The sequence below is a fragment of the Ovis canadensis genome, chromosome 1 (assembly GCF_042477335.2).
Source record: "Ovis canadensis isolate MfBH-ARS-UI-01 breed Bighorn chromosome 1, ARS-UI_OviCan_v2, whole genome shotgun sequence".
Lineage (NCBI taxonomy): Eukaryota > Metazoa > Chordata > Mammalia > Artiodactyla > Bovidae > Ovis > Ovis canadensis.
In genome coordinates, this window is record NC_091245.1 from 145,517,019 (window position 1) to 145,540,332 (window position 23,314).

A 23,314-nucleotide genomic window follows, 5' to 3' on the forward strand; every position below is an offset into this window, starting at 1 on the left:
TTACAGGGATGCCAAGGCTCTAGGGAGGATCATAAAAAAACAGCCAAACACAGAGGGCTACTTGACACTCATGCCTACAGCATCTGATGCCTTCATCTAAAAATGTGAGAGCTTCATGCTTCGAGCTTCTGCATCCAGATTCAGACCTTGAAGGGAAGGGCAAGGGAACTGCGGCCTGTGGCCATGACTCTGACCTCACTGATTCTCTGCATCAGTTCAGTTCCATTCACTTCAGTCACTCAGTTGTGTCCGACTCTATGCGACCCCATGAACTGCAGCACACCAGGCCTCCCTGTCCATCACCAACTCCCAGAGTTTACCCAAACCCATGTCCATTGAGTCGGTGATGCCATCCAACCATCTCATCCTCTGTTGACCCCTTCTCCTTCTGCCCTCAATCTTTCCCAGCATCAGAGTCTTTTCCAATGAGTCAGCTCTTCGCTTCAAGTGGCCAAAATATCGGAGTTTCAGCTTCAGTATCAGTCCTTCCAACGAACATCCAGGACTGATCTCCTTTAGGATGGACTGGTTGGATTTCCTTGCAGTCCAAGGGACTCTCAAGAGTCTTCTCCAATACCACAGTTCAAAAACATTAATTCTTCAGTGCTCAGCTTTCTTTATAGTCCAACTCTCACATCCATATATGCCTACTGGAAAAACCATAGCCTTGACTGGACAGACCTTTGTTGACAAAGTAAGGTCTCTGCTTTGTAATATGCTGTATAGGTTGGTCATAGCTTTCCTTCCAAGGAATAAGCGTCTTTTAATTTCATGGCTGCAGTCACCATTTGCAGTGATTTTGGAGCCCAGAAAAATAAAGTCAGCCACTATTTCCACTGTTTCCCCATCTATTTTCCAGGAAGTAATGGGACCAGATGCCATGATCTTCGTTTTCTGAATGTTGAGCTTTAAGCCAACTTTCTCACTCTCTTCTTTCACTTTCATCAAGAGGTTCTTTTGTTCTTCTTCACTTTCTGCCATAAGGGTGATGTCATCTGCATATCTGAGGTTATCGATATTTCTCCTGGCAATCTTGATTCCAGCTTGTGCTTCTTCCAGCCCAGCATTTCTCATGATGTACTCTGCATATAAGTTAAATAAGCAAGGTGAAAATATACCTCCTTGACGTACTCCTTTTCCTAATTGGAACCAGTCTGTTGTTCCATGTCCAGTTCTAATGGTTGCTTCCTGACCTGCATACTAGTTTCTCAAAAGGCAGATCAGGTGGGTGGTGTTCCCATCTCTTGAAGAATTTCCCACAGTTTCTGGTGATCCACACAGTCAAAGGCAATGCTCTGCATCAATGCCAACAGTTGTGAATCAAGAGACCAATGCTTATATGAGAAGAATAGTTCTTAGTCATGAGTAAGCAGTCTGTCCTCTAGTCTGTTACATGGAACTCAAGTATTCTAAGACAACAACACTCTGAAGCAGAAGTTTGCCATGCAACTCTCCAGGTATTCCTAATTAAAGGATGCCATTTCCAGTGGGGAACCAAAAATAAATATAATTTAAAGGAAAAATAAGTCCAAGGCCAGCTGAAGTAAAAGCACACTTGCAAGATCTAAATTTAACTTTGCAGGAATTCTACTTTTGGGTAAACAGTCAAAAGAATTCACATCAGGAATGCATACAGATTCGTGTATGCTCATATTCAAAGCAGCATTATCTATAATAGATACAAGGTAAAAGTAACCAAAGTGTCCATCAACATAAACGAATAAACAAATTGGGACACATACATCTGGGACGGGGGAAGAGGGATAAATTGGGAGATGGGATTGACATATTCACACATACATAAAATAGATAACTAATAAAGACCTACTATATACCACAGGGAACTCTACTTAATACTCTGTAATGGCCTATCTGGGAAAAGAATCTAAAAAAGTGGATATATGTATATGTATAACTGATTCACTCTTCTGCATGCCTGAAACTAAGACAGCAATGTTAGTTGCTCAATTGTGCCCAGCTCTTCGCAACCCATGAACTGTAGCACACCAGGCTCCTCTTTCCATGGGATTTTCCAGGCAAGAATACTGGAGTGCTTTGCAATTTCCTTCTCCAGGGGATCTTCCCACCCCAGGGATTGAACCCTGGTCTCCTGCACTGCAGGCAGATTCTTTACCAAGTGAGATACCAGGGAAGCCCTTATAAATCAGCTATACTCTGATAAACACAAATGAATGAATGAATAAATAAATGAATTAACCATCCCCATTTCTGTTGAAAAAATGTGGTACATCCATGCAATGAATATTATTTACACTCAAAAAATAAATTCTGATACACACTGCAACATGAGTGAGCCTTGACATTATGCTAGGTGAAAGAAGCTAATTACAAAAGGCAAATAGTGCATGATTCCATTTAAATGAAGTACCTGCTGCTGCTGCTGCTGCTGCTGCTGCTGCTAAGTCGCTTCAGTCATGTCTGACTCTGTGCGACCCCACAGACGGCAGCCCACCAGGCTCCCCCGTCCCTGGGATTCTCCAGGCAAGAACATTGGAGTGGGTTGCCATTTCCTTCTCCAATGCATGAAAGTGAAAAGTGAAAGTGAAGTCGCTCAGTCGTGTCCGACTCCTAGAGACCCCATGGACTGCAGCCCACCAGGCTCCCCCGCCCATGGGATTTTCCAGGCAAGAGTACTAGAGTGGGGTGCCATTGCCTTCTCCGAAATGAGGTACCTAGAATAGTGAAATTCACAGGAACAGAAAGTAGAATGGTTGTTACCAGGGCCTGGGGGGAGGGAGGAATGGAGGAGAGTTAGTGTTTAACGGGTACAGAATTTCAGTTTTATAAGATGGAAACGTTCTGGAGATGGATGGCTATGATGTTTGCACAATAACAAGAGTATACCCAATGCCACAAAACTGTACACTTTAAAATTGTTAAAATGGGAAATTTTAAATGATGCATAATTTACCATCATAAAAAGAATAAGGGATCCAACATTATTTTAATCAGTGGAAGAGGAAGGAGACATGGGTGATGGGGCGCACCTGGTACTGAGCTTGGAACCAACCAAGGGAAGGGGCTAATTTATGTCGGAGAATGCCATTTTCTCCGAGGCGTGCTTCATATTTCTAACTCAGATAGGCCTATGGTTGTTCCCACTGCATTTTTCTTCCAGATTTTAGGAATGTTATTGTCACCATTGAAATCTGTTTACAAAGATCATGGTTAGTCTCATTCTCTCCTTTTATTAGTCAAGGTTCCTCATTAATTTAGAAAATTGTTTGTTCAACAAAGACCTATTTCATTTGATAATGGTCTGCGAATCCCTGGGATTATGGCAAGGATTTTACTCTGGAGTAATCTCCTGGGAGCACTGTCCAAACAGCTGTGAAGCCAAGAGAGGGCACTGCGACAAGGAGCGGAAACTGACCAAAATGAATCTTTTCTGCTTTTCGCTGGTAAGATTTTTAATACATGTACCATTTATATCCTCATCTTTATTTTATTGTCTGGAACTAGGGTCTACCCTAAACCCCCTAAGTGGTGATATTTTAGGATACAGTCTAGGATTTCATAAGAAAGTCTACGTCAGAAAAATAAGGAAACATTTTCATTAAAGAACGTAAGCCAACTGTGTGCAGAGGCAAGTAATTTACAAAAACAGCATACATTTATCTATAACAATGATTAATTACTTAACAATTTGATATTGAATTTCTAAGTGTGAGATGTAGATAGTCTTTTTGAGGAACTATTTTATTCTTTTCATTATTAAGCACAAGAGTTTTTATTTTGCAAAATATGCTGCATTGGGGTTACTGGTTTTGCTTTGGGACATTCTGAGTAATCAAAATTCCTCCTTTATTGTCTGAGTAATGGATTCAGTTCAATGTTGGTTTGGTTAAACCACCATGGAGGCAGCTTGCTGAGTTACACAGCCCTGTAAATGCAAGGTACAATAGATTAATCCAGTCCTGCAGATGCGTTCATTCAAGGGAGTAGGCACCTCTCAAATTCTTTTTTACATTATTGCTTTTTTTTCCTTTTAGCCTGAAGTGGATCAGTGGAAGTTAGCAGGTCGTCATAGATCTGGAAATATTTTATAACTCTAACCTGCAGTTGTGACCATCTGCCAATGCTAAAAATGGATTTCAAAAATAATTTTATTCATTTCTATCTGTGTTTACAGCAGGGTATTATGCCTATTCATTGGTTTTTCAAGATGTCGATGGGAGATCCCTGTCATTTGAGGAAATAAAATGGTTTACTTTGATGTTTGTTTTCTTTCCAAATTGCAAATAAGATTAACATAAGTGCTAGAGATGGTGCTGACATAGTTGTAATACCTAAACAGGAGGCATTTTAAGCCAAGATAAGGGATTTAATCTTAGAGCATCTTGAAAAATAAAATGCAGTTGTGAGTTGTGGCAGGCTGAATCATCGAGTTCAGCTTGCCTACATACTCCTAATTTACAAAATAACCGCCAGTGCTCAACTTTGCTTTGTGCCGTATAAATCTGACTGGAGAAATCCCATTTCAGGTGATTTAAGTGGTATTATGCATTTGCTTCTAGTTGCTCTAAAAGAGCTATATGTGGTTTACAGGAATATACTTCCCATGGAAATAGGCAGTGTAGCAGCAGAGCCGACCGTGTTCTGAAATCACGCTGAATGTTTCTATGCTAATGTTTCTATAACATAGCAGAGCTCAGCATGCATAGCATATGCTTTGTAATCCTTCTAGTAAAGACATAAAACCATATAATGAGTGTGATTGTCTTTCTCTGTAATAGGGAAGGTGGCACGCCCTCAAAAAGGATTGCTTCAAAGCCATGTCTCATGTACTCAGTTTGACTGCCATCTCTTTCCCATCTCTTTAAGCTAGCCTTGTTCAGAAACGTGTTAGTTTAGGCTGAACCATCATTAACACTGACTTATTGTGGGTAAGCATTCTGAAGTTTATATGTGGTTAAAAGTAATTTCTATAATAAGAAAATGTCCACAAGGTACTTGGTTAAAAAAAAAATCAAAACTATTTTAGATATTTTTATTCCTTCTTGGGGAATAAATAAATAAAGTTATTTAGCATATGGGCTCCCAATCAGGGTGTTATGACACCCTACCATGCTGTTATGAGCTGTGAAAAAGGGGTGGGGTCATAGCTTTTGCCAGGAATTGGTATGTAATTCAAAACACATTTTATCTGTGCCTATAGGAATGTGAACACATGGGGCACAGCGTTTTAAAGAAGAGATTAAAAACTACTGATTTAATGGAGAGATTGCAGAATTAAAAAATGGAAGTGTAAATAAACATATTGACCCTTAAATCTTTAAGAAATAGGTGATGCTAAATAATAAGCATCACATAAAGATTAGCATTAGAAAAGTCAATGAATGAGTTAAACATTCTCTTAAGTGTAGGGGGAAATTGTAAATCTTTTAGTAAATGGGGTTTTTAAGAGAAATATAAAGCCAAACTTAATGTACTACCCATTTTTAACCAAGGATACTATAAATAATCCATTAAAGGTGATTGCTATTATTTTGGATCTATAAACTCCAAATGGGGTCTATTTTTCAAAAGGGAGGCAGGAATATCCTTTTATGTGGGCCACTCTGAATCCAGAAATTTTCTTAGAGTTTTACACGGTGATAAGGCTTTTAGAAAACCTGCTCATTAGAAGCAGGATGATTTTTTTGTTGAGCTCATCATAGAGTTATTGAGTTTAGCCTGACTTTGTAACCCAGTAAGGTTATAAATCAATTTCCCGTGCACCATTTCTTCAGTGATTTGAAATGCTGCCCCTATCTTTATTTGGTTTATATATTTTATCCCATTGGTATATCTCCATCCTTTTCTTTTTGACTGTTCTACACACCTATTAAGGTAATTCTAATGCCCAGCAGATATCTTACTTCAAAGAATGTCCTCTTCTTGTTATCTTCAACCTGTGGACTTTCAAAATCTCTTTGCTTCTATAAATATACAGAATCATCTTATCAAGTTATGTGAAAGTTTTTTATGGGATTTTGATTAAAATAAATTTAAATTTTACACCTTTAGAGGAAATTGACTTCATTCTGAGGTTGAGTTCTCCCATCCACAAACATGTATAACTCTCCTCTTATTTTAAGCTTTCATGACCTTTAAATGCAAGACAGGGAAAGAGACACAGATGTGTATAATGGACTTTTGGACTCAGAGGGAGAGGGAGAGGGTGGGATGATTTGGGAGAATGACATTCTAACATGTATACTATCATGTAAGAATTGAATCGCCAGTCTATGTCTGACGCAGGATGCAGCATGCTTGGGGCTGGTGCATGGGGATGACCCAGAGAGATGTTTTGGGGCGGGCGGTGGGAGGGGGGTTCATGTTTGGGAACGCATGTAAGAATTAAAGATTTTAAAATTTAAAAAATAAAAAACTAAAAATAAATAAATAAATAAATAAAAGGAAGGGACACTGTAAAAAAAAAAAGATGTTTTATAATTTTCTCTAAAAAGTTCTTGTACATCTTTGCTAACTTTATTGCTAGTGGTCTAAAGAATTTTGGTTGCTATTGTGATTTTTTCCCTAATTTTTTTTGCTGATTTATAGATGTGTGATTGATTTTCAAATTTTGATATTGCAAGGAAGTGGTGGTGGCTAGTTGCTAAGTCATGTCTGACTCTTGCAATCCAATGGACTATAGTCTGCCAAGCTCCTCTGTCCATGGATTCTCCAGGCAAGAATACTGGAATGGATTGCCATTTACTTCTCCAGAGGATCTTCCCGACCTAGGAATTGAACCCTGGTCTTCCTGCTTCTAATAATCTATGTTTTTTGGGGGTACTTTTTATGTAGATAATCTGTAAATTTTCCTCTTCTGTAGCAATTATACCATTCTCTGCTTCTCTCTGTCTCTCTCCTATAACACTGACAAATAAAAATACTATATGGCAGGCATCCTAGTCTTGCTTCTAACATTCATGTAATTACTTCTAATTGAGTCTTCCTGAGTTTTTTTGGTAAATAACCCTCATGAGGTTGAAGAAGTCCTGTCTTTTCCCAATTTGCTGAGATTTTATCAAGGATGAATAATAAATTGTTTAAAATATTTATTGAAGTGATAAAATTTTTTAAACATGTTACAGTATGTTTAAATGTTGAAATATCCTTGTATTCCTATAATTGACCATGGTGTATTTTTAAACACATTATTAAATTTAATTTTGCTAACATTACATTTAGGAGTTCTTAAAACTATAAGTAAAATTGGTCCCTAGTTTTCTTAATTGGCAAGAAAAATCTATCACTTTATTTTGCTAGAATTCCTGATAATCTGATGTTGTAATGACTCAATATGTCCTCCATATATTTACCCGAATGATTCATGGGTTTTCTGTTTATTCTTTTATGCACTCTGGGTGAACTCATCAGCATTTTCTAATTCTTTTGAGAGGTCTAGAGTTCATTCCAATTTTTGATTACTTAATACAAATGTCTGTGGTTATATTATTTTCAAGACTTCGTAATTGTTTTATTTTGTTTCTGCCTGTTTTGGTATCATCATAGGTTATTTTAATTGTAAAATTCCTTTTTTATTTAGCTCATGTGAAGATGATAAATGTTCTCTTTAAATTATTTTTCACCTGTTTTATGATTTTACATTCATGCAATGGAAATGGAAATGGCTCTATCTTTAGATTGTCAATTCAGTTGACTTTTTGTCAGCTTTTGATCCCTTCATGTGCTTCGGCTGGTGTTGAAGCATAACCTCATCTCTCTCTGAGTCTCTCCGAGTGTCTCGGTCTCTGTCTTTCCCTCTCCTCTCCCTCTCACCTCCGTCCTCCTCACTCTCTTTTCTCTCCTTCCTGCCCTCTTTACCTTTCTCTAGCTAGCTGTGAGGCAAAAATCTCCAGTCTTTCCGAGGCCCCAGTTTAGAAACAAGGTTTACGTTGCTGGTCCAGGTATCCCATCCCGGGGCGGGGGGGGGGGGGGGGGTACTTGGCTTATTACTGCTCCAGTCACTGAATCAGCTGGCAGCTTGTCTCTGATCTCAGTTTGCTGGCTGCATTGAATTTTACTTTTCTGGCCTATGACTTCCAAGAAGCCAAAGCCTCAGCAGCTTTGGGAAGGAGATTTTCTCAGCCTCCTTTCATTTTTCAGCCTCCTGTGGGTACTGCAGCCCCTGGATTTCATCGGGGAGCTTGCTTAATGTGGAGGACCACCACCACACATTACACCACAGGGACAAGGTCCATCAGTGCTGCCTGTTTGTGGGCAGACACCTAATAGGTTCAAAGTTTAACCTCCAGTCACCGCTCTGTGACTCTGTTAGGCTTTCAACTTTCCTACATGTTTAGGTATTTAGAGCACACATGTCTTAGGACTTAACCCAGGTCTTATCAATTTTCCTGATAATTCATTTGGAGTTCAAGTTGCTTGAATTATGGAACTGTAACACAGAACTTACTGATCGAAATTTCTAAAGGTAGACAATGTGAATACAATTCAATCTTTATTTTTTTTGAATCTTAACAAAATGTATTTTTAAAGATGAGAACATTTGTTGTACAATACTATGGTTTCTCACTCATTGTTTCAAGCAAGAAAACTTTTTTTTTGTAATCCAGCAGACATTTATATTGATGACATCATTATCAGTATCACCAGTTGCTACGACTAGAAATTTTCAGTATATTGAGTGTATACCTCTCTCCCTTAAGACTATCTCCAGCTGATGCCACACAATACAATTCAATCTTAAAAGGAAAATAATCATAACAAGTCAATTAGTCAGTAAGGAAGCTTCCCAAATACAAAGAAGCATAGAGTTCACAATAGTGTTACATGTAGATTCATACATTTTAAAATTCATTATTCCAAAAAAAGGATACAAACAAGTGAATAATATAACTTATTAATGTAAATACTTTAAACATTAATGTTAATGCCTTTATTATACCTGTGAGGTATTTTTGCTATTTCAAAGCATACACTGTATTTAATTTTATCCCAAGTTTTTCTTTTAAGGTGAATGAAACTGCAACTTTACAGTTGAGGAAGCTGAAGTACAACAGACTGTGTTTCTTATACAAGGACATAGTACTAATTGGTGCTCCCACCAGAGGGATGCATATGACTAAAAGCTATGACCTGACCGCCAGGGAAGTTTCTTGGTGTCCAAAGAGGTCTTTTCTTACCTTGAACTTTATGTTCTCATCATACTTCTTGAGAAACTGCCTCATTTGGCGCTTCCTTCGTGGCTCAGACAGTAAAGACTCTGCCTGCAATACAGGAGACCTGTGTTTGATCCCTGGGTCAGGAAGATTCCCCTGGGGAAGGAAATGGCTACTCACTCCAATATTCTTGCTTGGAGATTTCCATGAACAGAGGAGCCTGGCAGACATCTGCGGGGTTACAAAGAGTCGGGCACAACTGAGCAACTAACCCTTTCATTTTCACCAACACTTAGCGTTTTATTTTAATTCCTGGCTCTCTAGTGAGTGCTGAGAGTGCCTCTCTTTGCTGTCTTGCTCACTATTGAACACTGGCATACCATAAAGTATAATCCCAGTGCAAGGACCGTTTAACTAGGGTACTGTATAAAGGTAGGTAGATGGTTAGACAACTTTCCAATGGAAATTATCATTTTGTTATTCCTTAACTCAGAAATCTCTCTACTGCAGGAAGGCTCTATGGACAGCTTATATGAGCCAGTCCCAGAGAAGCAAGCTCACCAAGAGAGGAGCTCGGGTAGAACTGATACTTTTTTCTCACCCTCTGAGGATAGTGGAAGATCACACAGCAATCTCTTCATGGTGAGTGAAACTTGAGCGAATCACCTCTTTTCTGTTGTATATGTAGAATCACTTCCTTAAAGAAGCATGTTAATATGGCAAAAGACCCTGTTTTCTGAAACTTTTTCATTTACTTTTAATTTCTACTTTTCATTGTTTTGTCTTACATGATTTTAGCTTATTAGTATGAGCTACCATTTACAAAGTATGTATTAGATGATCAAGTAGCTAAAATTATTTAATCAAAAGCAAACTTATGACAAAGAAGTAATTGTATTGCTTTCTAGATGATGAAATTATAGGAGAGAAATACAACATAACTTGTTAAAGTCTATAAACCATTTAGTGTTAAAGCTGGCAATTAAATACACATTTATATAATGTCCACATCAGCAGTTTACTGGTAAACCAGGTCTTCGGGATGAGTGGGGAGAACCTGAGATTTGTAGCATTTGCCAGTTCCCATGGTTTGAATGGTCCTACTATGGTTGACTTCAAGCTGCCAATGGTTTAATAACACACTTACAAAACCTGAATATTTAATTATTCATCCTCTCTAGCGCCAACTTCAGCACACCACTCACTGCCTTAAAATCTGTGCTACTTCTTTACTAAAGTGCTGCTTAAATTTATGGACACACACCATCAACTTACAAAATGTTGAGTATTATTAGGATGCAAAGGCAAATAGTTTTGTGAATTATATTTATAATTACCAGAGGCAGAGAGTTCTCCACGCTCTGCAAAATTAGCCCTGTTCCTGTTTTACAGTGCAGGCAGTTTTCTTAGTCAATTGTGCTGTAATTAAATTAATCCCATTCTAATAAACTTATTTTGTTTCTACTTTGACTTAGGACAATATAAAAAGTCCTATGTCTGCAGCAAATAATGAAATTTTCTATACTAACAGATGTAGAAGTCACCTCTTACCCTTATAATCACACATTTCCTCAATAACAGCAACCAAAAAATAATATCAACTAATATTTACTCAGTGCTTTCTTTTTGTCAGGGACTGTACTGGATGATGTTTTATATGAAATTATTTGTGCTGGTCCTCACAGTAACATTATAGAAGTTTAGAAATGTTGAGAAAGGCTAAATAACTTTCCCAGTTAGAGAGAGGATGAGAGATTAGATTAAAATACCTTCCAATGTTACACCAACCTGCACAGCTACCTATCTTATTTGTTGGGGACATTGGAAAGTTATTTTCCCAGCTTACTGAATGCATCTGTTTCCCAGAAACCTAGATCAATGAAAGGCTAATATAGTATTATGCGTGTGTGCCTAGTTGCTCAGTCCTATCTGACTCTTTTGTGGCCCCATGGACTGTAGCCCACCAGGCTCCTCTGTCCATGGGATTTTCCAGGCCAGAATACTGAAGTGGTTTGCCATTTCCTCCAATAAACAAGTTCAATAATAAGTCTCAGTAAGTAAATATAATTTAAAAATTTAGTGCCGTGGAAACTCCACTCTGTACCCTTTTCAATATCCTTAAAATATTGATGTTGACAGATATGTTTAAGAGGAAACAGCAGTACATTTTACATCTCAATGTGAGAGAGAGAGACCATTACATGGGGAATGTCAATTGACACTGCAAAATGTTCGTAAGCATTTTTTCTCTATAATTAAAAAGAAAAGGTGAATAGGATTAAAAGATTCAAGATATTTCCTTAAATGTATGAATTTAATAAGTATGCAAGAAAAATAAGTTCATGACCAACTAGTTTACTGGGATTGTTATCAAACTTCATTTACACTGCAAAAGTAGATGAAAATAAAACATGATTTAAACTGCTACAGCTCTCTTTCCGTATATATGTGAAAGTGGAAGTGAAAGTGAAAGTCACTCAGTTGTGTCCAACTCTTTGCGACCCCATGCACTATACAGTCCATGGAATTCTCTAGGTCACAATACTGGAATGGGCAGTCTTTTGCTTCTCCAGGGGATCTTCCCAACCCAGGGATTGAACCCAGATCTCCCACAGTGCAGGCAGATTCTTTACTAGCTGAGTCATATATATATTTCTGTATATATATATAATTAAATATTCAGGTAAATGTATACATTTTATATATCGTATACAATAAATATATATGTATCACAATTTAATTTTAATATATATGCATGTATATCAACATAAATGTTTATATGTATATAAATATCCACTTGTGCTAAATTGCTTCCATTGTGTCCAACTCTTTGCAACCCTACAGACTGTAGCCCGCCAGGCTCCTCTGTCCATGGGATTCTCCAGGCAAGAAAACTGGATTGGGTTATCATGCCCTCCTCCAAGGGATTTTTCAGACCCAGGGATTGAACCAATGTCTCTTATGTTTCCTGCGTTGGCAGGCAGGTTCTTTACCACTAGCACCACCTGGGAAGCCAGTATATAAATGTATATGTGTATATATGGAGAAGGAAATGGCAGCCCACTCCAGTATTCTTGCCTAGAGAATACCATGGGCAGAAGAGCCTGGTGGGCTACAATCCATGGAGTCACAAAAAGTTGAACACAACTGAGCAACTAACACATGCTTGCATATGTGTGTATATACACACACTCACACTGAAAAGCAACTGGTTCAATTATTAATTCCACCATTCAATTGTTGAATTATACCAGTTGTGTCAGATTATTATGGACACCTATTTTATTCCTGATAAAAATGATCCATAGCTTGGATAAAACAAAATTAGTCTTTTAATCATGAAATTTAGTGATTTTAGAACTTTCCATCTAAGTTTCTGAAGGATAGAGGGTTTTTTTTTTTTTCTCCTACTATTCTCACTTTTCTTTTCTTTTCTAATTCAAGGGGGAAAAGATTTGGATCAGTCATAATAGTATTGAAAATAGATGCTTCTTTCTGGATTAATGTTCTGAAAATACTATGAAAAGCCCTCTAAACTTAATGGAATTATTCCCCAACTCTGAGAGTCCTCAGCCCAAATGGGTTTGTAATTTTCCTGTAGGGAAGAGGTACTCTCAAACTTACACACTTTACACCCAACCCAACAGCATACATAGTTAGAGTGAAAATTTATAGCTCATACTAAAAATAATGTCATTTGCCACATGAATTGAAAAGAAAAACAAGAGAAGAATCCTAGGCCTCTAGGCTTCTCTTAATCTATTTTATTTATGCATACTTATTAGAAGTGAGAAGTTTTTTGGAGGTTGTAAGATGTTCCAGGGCCCCCAAAGAGAAGATCAGGTGTAGACCAACTGCATAATTAGAGAGATGTTTAAGGGAAAAAAAGTAATGTTGGGATTTTAAATGAAGAACATCAAAAATATCCAGTTTACATTTTAATTGAATTTCTAGGAGGGATTGGTAATGGAGAGCTAAATAGGCTAAAGAAGAACTGATTTAAAATGAGACTTTATTAAATTTTATAAAGATAATAATAAGTGGTTCATTTGTAATGCATAGCAAAGCTGGAGAGTTTGGGAGGGCTACTACCAAAAAAAGATTTACAATAATAATAATAGCTAAAAAGTTTGATAGAGTGAATAATCATGCAGCTAAGCAAATATGCTGAAAGAAAATAGACTAACATACTAGCCTAGCTAAAGACTGATTACTTTATTACGTTAGTTAAAATGTCAGTTGTTACTGCTTGATTCTGTACCTATTTAAGCACCACTTTATTATATCTTAAGCTAATAAATGATCTTGAATTAGAAAAAAAGAGAGAACATAAAATGTTTGTACCTCTGCCAGTTTGGGGTTAACAAGATCAAGCCTGAATTATCAAGCTTGCCATCTATATTGATTGAAGTAAGCCAATAATTGTCAGTTTTCCACTTCATTTTGTATCTCATAAATTAAGTCGGTAAGATATTTAAGCCTTTTCAAGGGCTAGTGTGTTAGTTGCTCAGTCGTGTTTGACTCTTTGTGATCTCATGAACTGAGACCCACTAGGCTCCTCTGTCTTGGAATTCTCCAGGGAAGAATACTGGAGTGGGCAGCCATTCCTTTCTTCAGGGGGTCTTCCTAACGTGGGAATAGAATCTGGGTATCCCAAATTGTAGGCAGATTCTTTACGGGCTGAGCCACCAGGGAAGCCCTTCTCAAAAACGAGCTTAAATGTGGAACAGGGGATGTATCTCTATTATTTGTAGGATGCATAAATATTCATTCAATGAATATTGGTAAGCTAAATGGATCAGTGAATGGTCAGTGAAATTTCATTAGTCATGCTAAACAAAGTCTTAATTATGGAGAATGTATGATGCAGTGTCATATATGAGCTTTGGAGGTGGGCAGATGTGAATCCTCATTCTAACTTTGCACTTACTAACTATTTGACTTGTAAAAGCTGTTAAAATTCCCTAGACCTCAATGTCCTCCTCTGTAGAATGAGGACAACAATCCTCGGTATGGATTCAGCCTCGTTCATTTTCAGAGAAGAGCATCCTGGCTTTCCACTGAGTACACCAGTTAGAATGACAGATGTACTACAATAGAGCTGTGACTAGAACCGCTGCCCTGGGTAGCCTGTACGTGTACTGCCCACGAGCTAAGAACAGTTTTTACAGTAAAACAATTAAGTATGCCCATTGTAAAGGGAAAGTGTTAGTTGCTCAGTTGTGTCCAACTCTTTGTGACCCCATGAACGGTAACCCATCAGGCTCCTCTGTCCATGGGGTTTTCTAGGTAAGGATACTAGAGTGGGTCAGTCAGGCAGTCAGTCAGTTCAGTCGCTCAGTCATGCCTGACTCTTTGCGACCCCATGAACCGCAGCACGCCAGGCCTCGCTGTCCATCACCATCTCCCGGAGTTCACTCAGACTCACGTCCATCGAGTCGGTGATGCCATCCAGCCATCTCATCCTCTGTCATCCCCTTCTCCTCCTGCCCCCAATCCCTCTCAGCATCAGAGTCTTTTCCAATGAGTCAACTCTTCACATAAGGTGGCCAAAGTACTGGAGTTTCAGCTTCAGCATCCTTCCTTCTAAATAACGTCCAGGGCTGATCTCCTCTAGAATGGACTGGTTGGATCTCCTTGCAGTCTAAGGGACTCTCATCAGTTCTTCGGCCCTCAGCCTTCTTCACACAATATCACAGTAATCCAAGTCTATGCCCCAACCAGTAACGCTAAAGAAGCTGAAGTTGAACAGTTCTGTGAAGACCTATAAGACCTTTTAGAACTAACACCCCCAAAAGATGTCATTTTCATGATAGAGTGCTGGAATGCAAAAGTAGGAAGTTAAAAACACCTGGAATAACAGGTAAATTTGGCCTTGGAATACGGAATGAAGCAGGGCAAAGGCTAATAGAATTTTGCCAAGGGAACACACTGTTCATAGCAAACACTCTCTTCCAACAATACAAGAGAAGACTCTACACTTGAACATCACCAGATGGTCAACAGTGAAATCAGATTGATTATATTCTATGCAGCCAAAGATGGAGATGCTCTATACAGTCAGCAAAAACAAGACCAGGAGCTGACTGTGACTCAGATCATGAACTCCTTATTGCCAAATTCAAACTTGAATTGAAGAAAGTAGGGAAAACCACTAGACCATTCAGGTATGACCTAAATCAAATCCCTTATGATTATACAGTGGAAGTGAGAAATAGATATAAGGGATTAGATCTGATAGACTGAGTGCCTGATGAACTAGAGTGAGTAGCTGTTCCCTTGTCCAGGTGATCTTCCCAACCCAGGGATCAAACCTGGGTCTCCTGCTTTGCAGGCAGATTCTTTACTGTCTGGGCTACTAGGGAAGCCCATAAGTGGGCTACAACTATTTCCCCTTACCCTCAGCCCTGCAGCAACTCTACTGTCTGATGTCAGATGAGAAGGGCCACTCCTTTAATTTTTAAACACTGATAAATAAATTATCTCAAATATCTATCTAGTAAGAATTCCAAAGAGTTGGGATAATTGTCACTATTGAATTTTATCAGCTAACTGCTTTTAATTAATTTTTTAGCACTTATTTTGTGTGAGGCACTGTTAGAGTCAGTTGGCATACATTAGTGAATAAAATTGTCAAAGATTAAAAAAATAAATAAAAACAAAGTAAAGAAGACCATGCCATAGAAACTATATGTGGCCCACAGAGCCTAAGCTATTTCCATCTGACAGTTCATGGAAAAAGTTTGCTGATCTAGCAAGCAACATTTTTAAAAAGAAAAACAGGTAGAATTTAATTTAATAATATTGTACTTGAGTATATGTAAAAGATTATTGCTTCAATCTTTCAACTTGTAATTATTATGAAAAGTTAATGAGATTTTATATTTACATAGATTTTGAAATAAGATGTGTATCTTATACATCAATTTTGATGTTAAAATTTCAGTGGTTAAAGTGAATCCTGCTCCTAATGAAACAGTAAAACTTGTGTATTTTTGAGCCAGCTTCAATTTCAAGCTTTAAATTAAATTAAAATTTAGTTCCTCAGTCAGACTAGCCATATACCAATTGCTCAGTAGCCACATACAGTCAGAATGGCTACAGTATTGGACAGCGTAGAATTAGAGGCTTGAAATTGCTGGTGATGTTGAGGTATCCAAGTAACCAAATAATATTAATTCCCCACTTTACTTCGGGAAACACAAAGTATAAAAATACTTGATGATAAACAGTTATATACTTTTAAGAGACAAGACTATAGTCAATAAGTGTATTAACCAGTGAGGAAGCTGAGATTGGTGATGTATCGGAAATGGAAGGAGTCAAGCCTGCAGTTCTGGCTTCCCAAATACTAATCTTTTCTTTGGCCTCTCTGTCCCAAGCGAGTGTGTGTGTGTGTGTGTGTGTGTGTGTGTGTGTGTGTGTTTTGCATGTCTAGGCAAGAGAGTAGGAGAGGCTGAGTGGGAGAATATGTTTTGGGGAGATAAGAAGGGAAGAGGTGGGGAAGACAGAAAAATAAAGAATCCAACCTTGTTATATACACCGAGTATAATCTAATATATATGACATGACAGAAAGAGCTTGAGATGGGCAATGAAGTTAATAAACTTGAGTTTCATTCCTGCTCCCCAGGCAGCTGAAAACTCTGTATCCTTGAACATGTTATTGAACTTCTCTGACCCTAAGGTTTCTGAGCAATAGAATACGGATAAAGATGTCTGTCTCTTGGTTTGTAGTGAGGATCAAATGTTATAACACACGTTAAGCACCTGGCATAATGTATGTTAATGTTCATTTTCCTTCTTTCTACAACTCATCACACCAGGGCAGAGTGATCCTTTAATTTAATATCCTTGATTAAATGACTTTAAGTCAAACTCTCACTTGAGCTTGGATGTCGTTTTAAAATAACTGCTCAAAAAATTTGTAATCAACACTGCTTACCTAAAAGCATTGATTTTTTTTTACCAGGCTGGACAGGAAGAAGCAACAGGATTTATTGTTGATGTGCGTTAGAAAACCCAAGATTTTAATCTCCACAAATTGCCTCAAATCGTGAACAACCAGTTTGAGTGCAATGTTTGACATTCATTCTGAGATTTCCCTCCATGTGTAAATAAGAGTAAACAAGAAAATCTATCCCAGTGACTCTTATTATCCTCATTTATATTTCAGGTATTTCTTTGGTCCATTTTAAGTTAAATATTTTTTAAATGCAAGTTTATTTATTTCTCTATGTTTATGTTCTTACTCATCAACATTCTGCACTGATAAGAAGCACTGGCGAAATCAATTAAATTGCTCCCAGCTACCAGATGTTAATGAGAGTGTAATATAGCAGATTCAAACAGAGTTTTAAAGACAAATGATACGATGCATGTCTAACAGTTTGTTAGAGCTCAGCACTAATGAGGCCAAGGTCAAGGGTTTAATCCCCTCTTGGCCAGTTAGTTTTGCTCCGTTCCGTAGCCACTGGCAGGATCCATGACCCAGCCTGCCATCTTGGCCTCGCAGGCCATTGATCATTAAGGAATCTGGGTTAGAGGATGAGGTGGCACCATTACCCACTACAGGAAGATCCACTGAAGGGAAGAACAACCCAGCTGACCAATTGTTTATCTGCCCATGAAGATTTTACTTCCCTATAATCAGTCTTCAGGCCACTAGTGCAATTCTCAACTTTCAACTTGGTAGAATTTATGGGGCAATGGTGGGCTTCCCTGATAGCTCAGGTGGTAAAGAATCCACCTGCAATGCAGGAGACCCCCATTGAAGAATCCACCTACATTGCAGGAGATCTGCTGGGGAAGGGATAGGTTACACACTCCAGGATTCTGGCCTGGAGAATTCCACAGACTGTATAGTCCATGGGGTCGCAAGAGTCAGACACGACTGAGCAACTTTCACAATGGGGCAATGGTAAGGGCATTAAGAGAGAAAACTGAGTTCTTGCCTTGGCTTTGTTTCTAAATAGCACTGAATAATCATTACATAATCTGACTCTTCATCGCCACCTCTATAAGATAATAGGATTAGACTAGACATTCTCCGAGTCCCCTTGCTGCTGGTTCCATGGGTACGTTTTAATATTTTTTTGGAAGGAAGGGTGTTTTTTAAGATAAAACACTATTATCTTCCTTCTGAAACTGAAGGCAGACTTTTAAGATGGCCTCTAATAAACCCTACTGAATAAATCAGTGTTCTGTAGAGAAACAGAACTAATAGGATGTGGATTTATTAAAAGAGAAATTTATTTTAAGGACTTGGCCAGTAGGGAGGCTGGCAGGTCTGAAATTTGGAGGGCAAGTAGCAGGCTTGAGACCCAGAGAAGGGCTGATGTTATAACGAGTTGAAAGGTAATCTAGAGGCAAAAACCCTTTTCCTTGGGTATTACAGTCTTTTCTTCTTAAAACCTTCAACTGTTGAAATGAGGTCCAGCCACATAATACAAAGTAATCTGCTTTACTCAAAGTCTATTTCAGTGTTAATTTCATTGGTGCTTGACCAAGTGTCGGGTTCTGTGGCCTAGCCAAATTGACCTACAAAATTCACCATCATTTGCCTTCTGGTATTTATGTCTTTAATACTCACCTTTCTTTGTGTGTGACTTGATTCCAGCAGAATTTGGCAAAGGTAATAGAAAGTCACATCTATGATTAAGTTATAAAAGACTATAACTTCTGTCTTACAAGCCGATTCTCTCTATTGCTTTCTTGCTTGCACATTACAATGAAGCAAGATCCCATCTAGAAGGGGCCCATGTGGCCAGGAACCCAGAGGCGCATTCAGCCTACAATCAGCAAGGAGCAAAGGCCTATATTTCAACAATCTATTGAAAACAAATGCTGTCAACAATTGCAGAGAGAGCTTGGAGGAGGATTCTCTTCCCAGCTAAGCCTTTAGATGAGACCTCAGACTCTTGGGCCAATAGCTTGAACGCAAGCCTGAATCAGAGGATCCCCATAAGCCATGCTCATGTTCCTGACACAAAGAACTTGTGAAATGATACATGTGTATTGTTTTAAGGCATCACATTTTGAAGTAATATATTGTATAGTAATAGATAACTAATGCAGGGTCTAAAATTAACTTGATAAGTTATTGATCAGAGTTATTTGTAGATAACCAAAATCCAAGTTAGCTCATTTAAACAGAAATAAATGGATTGCAGGCCTGAAAATTCTCCAAATTGTTGGGAGGTTGAAGACAGATCCTCTAGCTGAGTTTGAAGAAATGACTGAGAAGCACACCGCAAAACTTGCCATCCTGAAGAGAGCCACTGCTTCCAGCATCATCCATCAGAAGTGGTGAAATCAAGATGCCACTATCGTAGCAGCAGGCTTCATAACTACACTATCTCTGCTGAGATTTGAGATAAAAAAATGGATGCCCACCTTGTCTTTTCTCTCATGTTAGTCAGTTTTGAATCAGTGGCTTCAGTTGGTCCATGTGATGGATGGGACCTAAGACACACATCTTACCCTGGTAACAAAAGGATTCTTCTCCCTTTCTCTACTTCTTCCCTTCCTTATCTCTTTCCCTCCTTTGCTTCTCCTTCTCTTTCTCTCTCCTCCTCCTCCTTCTTTTGCCTCCTCCTTCTTCTACACATTGATTTTAGGATTAGTGAATGACAGATGTTGGCTATAGCAGGAAATACATATATCAAAAATATCTAGAGATAAAATGAAACACCATGTAATTAAATGCTGCATTATAAGTATAAAGCCCAACTTCTACAATAATTCTCAGAAGGGATTTCAAAAAAATTATACAATAGGAGCACAAAATGTGCGAGTCAAACATAAAAGTCCCAGCTTTTAAATTTACCAGCTATGTAATCTCAGACAAGTCCTTGAAACCCAGTTTCTTCTCCGATAAAATAAAGAAACTACTTGTTACTTTCACTCATCATTTGAAAATAAAAGGTGACAATGCAGTTAACATTATTAGTGCAGTGGCAGGCACAAAATAGATGATCAATAGTAAGCGTTATCACTAAGAACATGACTGTGGTTTGTGGTTTAATGGTGCAAGTTCAGTGGAGAAGGCAAGGTTTAAGCTGGGCTTGAAAAGGAAGAGCTAGGGTTAAAAATGGTGAAGGGTAAGTAAGTACCCTGTCTTAACATCTTCCACAAAAGGCCTTAAAAAGCACTTAGAGCTGAGTGTCTTATAAACGGATACATGAACACACTGAAATGTGACATGTCATCTTAGAATAGGTGAGTAATGAAGTCAAAGTGGGTAACTCCCAGGTTGGTATTCTAACCATTCAACTGCATTTCTTACTTGCCTCCAAACTATTAAAATTGGGGATTTTTTTTTTTGTTCTGTCTCCATATTAGCATCAGCATTGACATAGCTATTAATAACATAGACACTAAAGGGAGAAAATGAGATTAACAAAGGCATCCTATCAGCCAGGCCTTCATCAAACTATGAACAAGAGGAGTCAGTGTCAAAACAGTGCATGTAATCCTTTTCTTGATTTCTAGATTGTGAAATGACTCATAACAAGTTGACGTATAAAACACAGATCAGCTTCATTAAAAACACTGCACCTTTCTTTCATTTTAATTTTTTGTTTGTTATATCTACAGTCACATACCACTATTCTTCTGCCACCATTTCATATGTGAATCATTTCTGGTGGTTTTAATTAGTTTCCTCCCGTAAATAGAGACATATGTTAAACTAAAATGAAATCAATAGATTAAGGTTAATTATTCCCTATTCTCTTTTTTATTTCCTAAGCTCAGGATACAATTACTAATTGAATCTAATGAAAGCCATGTTATCTCTTTAATCATGTTTTAAAGAAAAGGCTATAAAGCAAAAAAGCCCATTCCCATTTTAATTTTCTCTTAAAAGCTTCTGTCATCCCTATTGACTTTGGATTGAAATATTGTAGAAAAGGAAACATGGATTGTTTCTACTGGAAGAGTTTTTCAAGTTCTTGTTCACCTACCCTCATGTAATAGGTGTAGAGACTGAAGTTCTGAGAAGGTTCTTGGACCTTACTCAGTTTAGCAGCAGACCTGGGAAATCAGGGCTTCCTTGGCAACTGAGTTGGTAAAGAATCTGCCTGCAATGCAGGAGATCCCGGTTTGCTTCCTGGGTTGGGAAGATCCCCTGGAGCAGGGATAGGCTACCCACTTCAGTATTCTTGGGCTTTGCTGGTGTCTCAGACAGTAAAGAATCTGCCTGCAATGCAGGAGACCTGGGTTTGGGAATATCCTCTGGAGGAGGGCAGCCAGCAACCCACTCTAGTATTCTTGCCTGGAGAATTCCAATGGACAAAGGAGCCTGGAGGGCTGCAGTCCATGGGATCACAAAGACTCAGACATGACTGAGCAACTAAACACACACACCCACTGGGAAATCAAGCCAGGTTCTGGAGTGCCAGTTCAGTGCTTTTTCATTGTAAGAATGAAGCTTGATACTTTTACCCATCTTATTTCCTATCACACTTTTCACAGCTTTGTTCTTGTTCCATTCGGGGCTATGAGGAATAAATAAGAATGATATAAGTGGCAGGCAACATGAAATCTAAACATTATTTGTCTTTCTCCTTTCTAAAACCTTCAGTTCACATCAGTTGCTTAGTTGTGTCTGACTCTTTGCAACCCCATGAACTGCAGCACACCAGGCCTCCTTGTCCATCACAAACTCTGGAGTTCACCCAAACCCTAGTCCACTGAGCCGGTGATGCCATCCAGCCATCTCATCCTCTGTTGTCCCCTTCTTCTCCTGCCTTCAATCTTTCCCAGCATCAGGGTCTTCTCAAATGAGTCAGCTCTTTGCATCAGGTTGCCAAAGTACTGGAGTTTCAGCTTCAGCATCACTCCTTACAATGAACACCCAGGACTGATCTTTTGAATGGACTGGTTGGAGCTCCTTGCAGTCCAAGGGACTCTCAAGAGTCTTATCCAACACCACAGTTCAAAAACATCAATTCTTCAGCACTCAGCTTTCTTTAGAGTCCAACTCTCACATCCATACATGACTACTGGAAAAACCATAGCTTTGACTAGATGGACCTTTGTTGACAAAGTAAGATCTCTGCTTTTTAATATGCTGTCTAGGTTGGTCATAACTTTCCTTCCAAAGAGTAAGCGTCTTTTAACTTCATGGCTGCAATCACCATCTGCAGTGATTTTGGAGCCCCCCAAAATAAAGTGAGCCACTGTTTCCAAATCTATTTGCCAAGAAGTGATGGGACTGGATGCCATGATCTTAGTTTTCTGAATGTTGAGCTTAGAGCCAACTTTTTCACTCTCCCCTTTCACTTTCATCAAGAGGCTCTTTAGTCCTTCTTCACTTTCTACCATAAGGGTGGTGTCATCTGCACATCTGAGGTTATTGATATTTCTCCCAGCAGTGTAGATTCCAGCTTGTGTTTCCTCCAGCCCAGCGTTTCTCATTATGTACCCTGCATATAAGGTAAATAAGCAGGGTGACAATATACAGCCTTGACATACTCCTTTTCCTATTTGGAACCAGTCCAGTTCTAACTGTTGCTTCCTGACCTGCATACAGGTTTTTCAAGAGGCAGATCAGGTGGTCTGGTATTCCCATCTCTTTCAGAATTTTCCACAGTTTATTGTGATCCACACAGTCAAAGGCTTTGGCATAGTCAATAAAGCAGAAATAGATGTTTTTCTGGAACTCTCTTGATTTTTCTGCAATCCAGCGGATGTTGACAATTTGATCTCTGGTTCCTCTGCCTTTTCTAAAACCAGCTTGAACATCTGGAAATTCATGGTTCATGTATTGCTGAAGCCTGGCTTGGAGAATTTTGAGCATTACTTTCCTAGCGTGTGAGATGAGTGCAATTGTGCAGTAGTTTGAGCATTCTTTGGCATTGCCTTTCTTTGGGATTGGAATGAAAACTGACCTTTTCCAGTCCTGTGGCCACTGCTGAATTGTCCAAACTTGCTGGCATATTGAGTGCAGCACTTTCACAGCATCATCTTTCAGGATTTGAAAGGGCTCAACTGAAATTCCATCACCTCCATTAGCTTTGTTCATAGTGATGCTTTCTAAGGCCCACTTGACTTCACATTCCAGGATGTCTGGCTCTAGATGAGTGTGAGTGATCACACCATCATGATTATCTGGGTCGTGAAGATCATTTTTGTACAGTTCTTCTGTGTATTCTTGCCACCTCTTGCTTAATATCTTCT

At 38.6% G+C, this 23,314-nt stretch overlaps 1 protein-coding gene across 5 annotated transcripts in view; it reads left to right on the forward strand.

Moving 5' to 3' along the window:
* Positions 1–23,314, forward strand: part of LOC138434251 (putative uncharacterized protein ENSP00000383407) — a 280,367-nt gene that overhangs the window by 228,308 nt on the left and 28,745 nt on the right. For 4 of the 5 annotated variants that reach the window (XM_069578608.1, XM_069578626.1, XM_069578634.1 and 1 more), the window contains one exon: positions 9,642–9,773. In XM_069578608.1, coding sequence (XP_069434709.1) covers positions 9,642–9,773 — 132 coding nt within the window. Of the gene's footprint in view, positions 1–2,620; positions 3,423–9,641; positions 9,774–23,314 lie in introns of those variants that run through there. The other variant, XM_069578621.1, reaches the window with a different exon arrangement.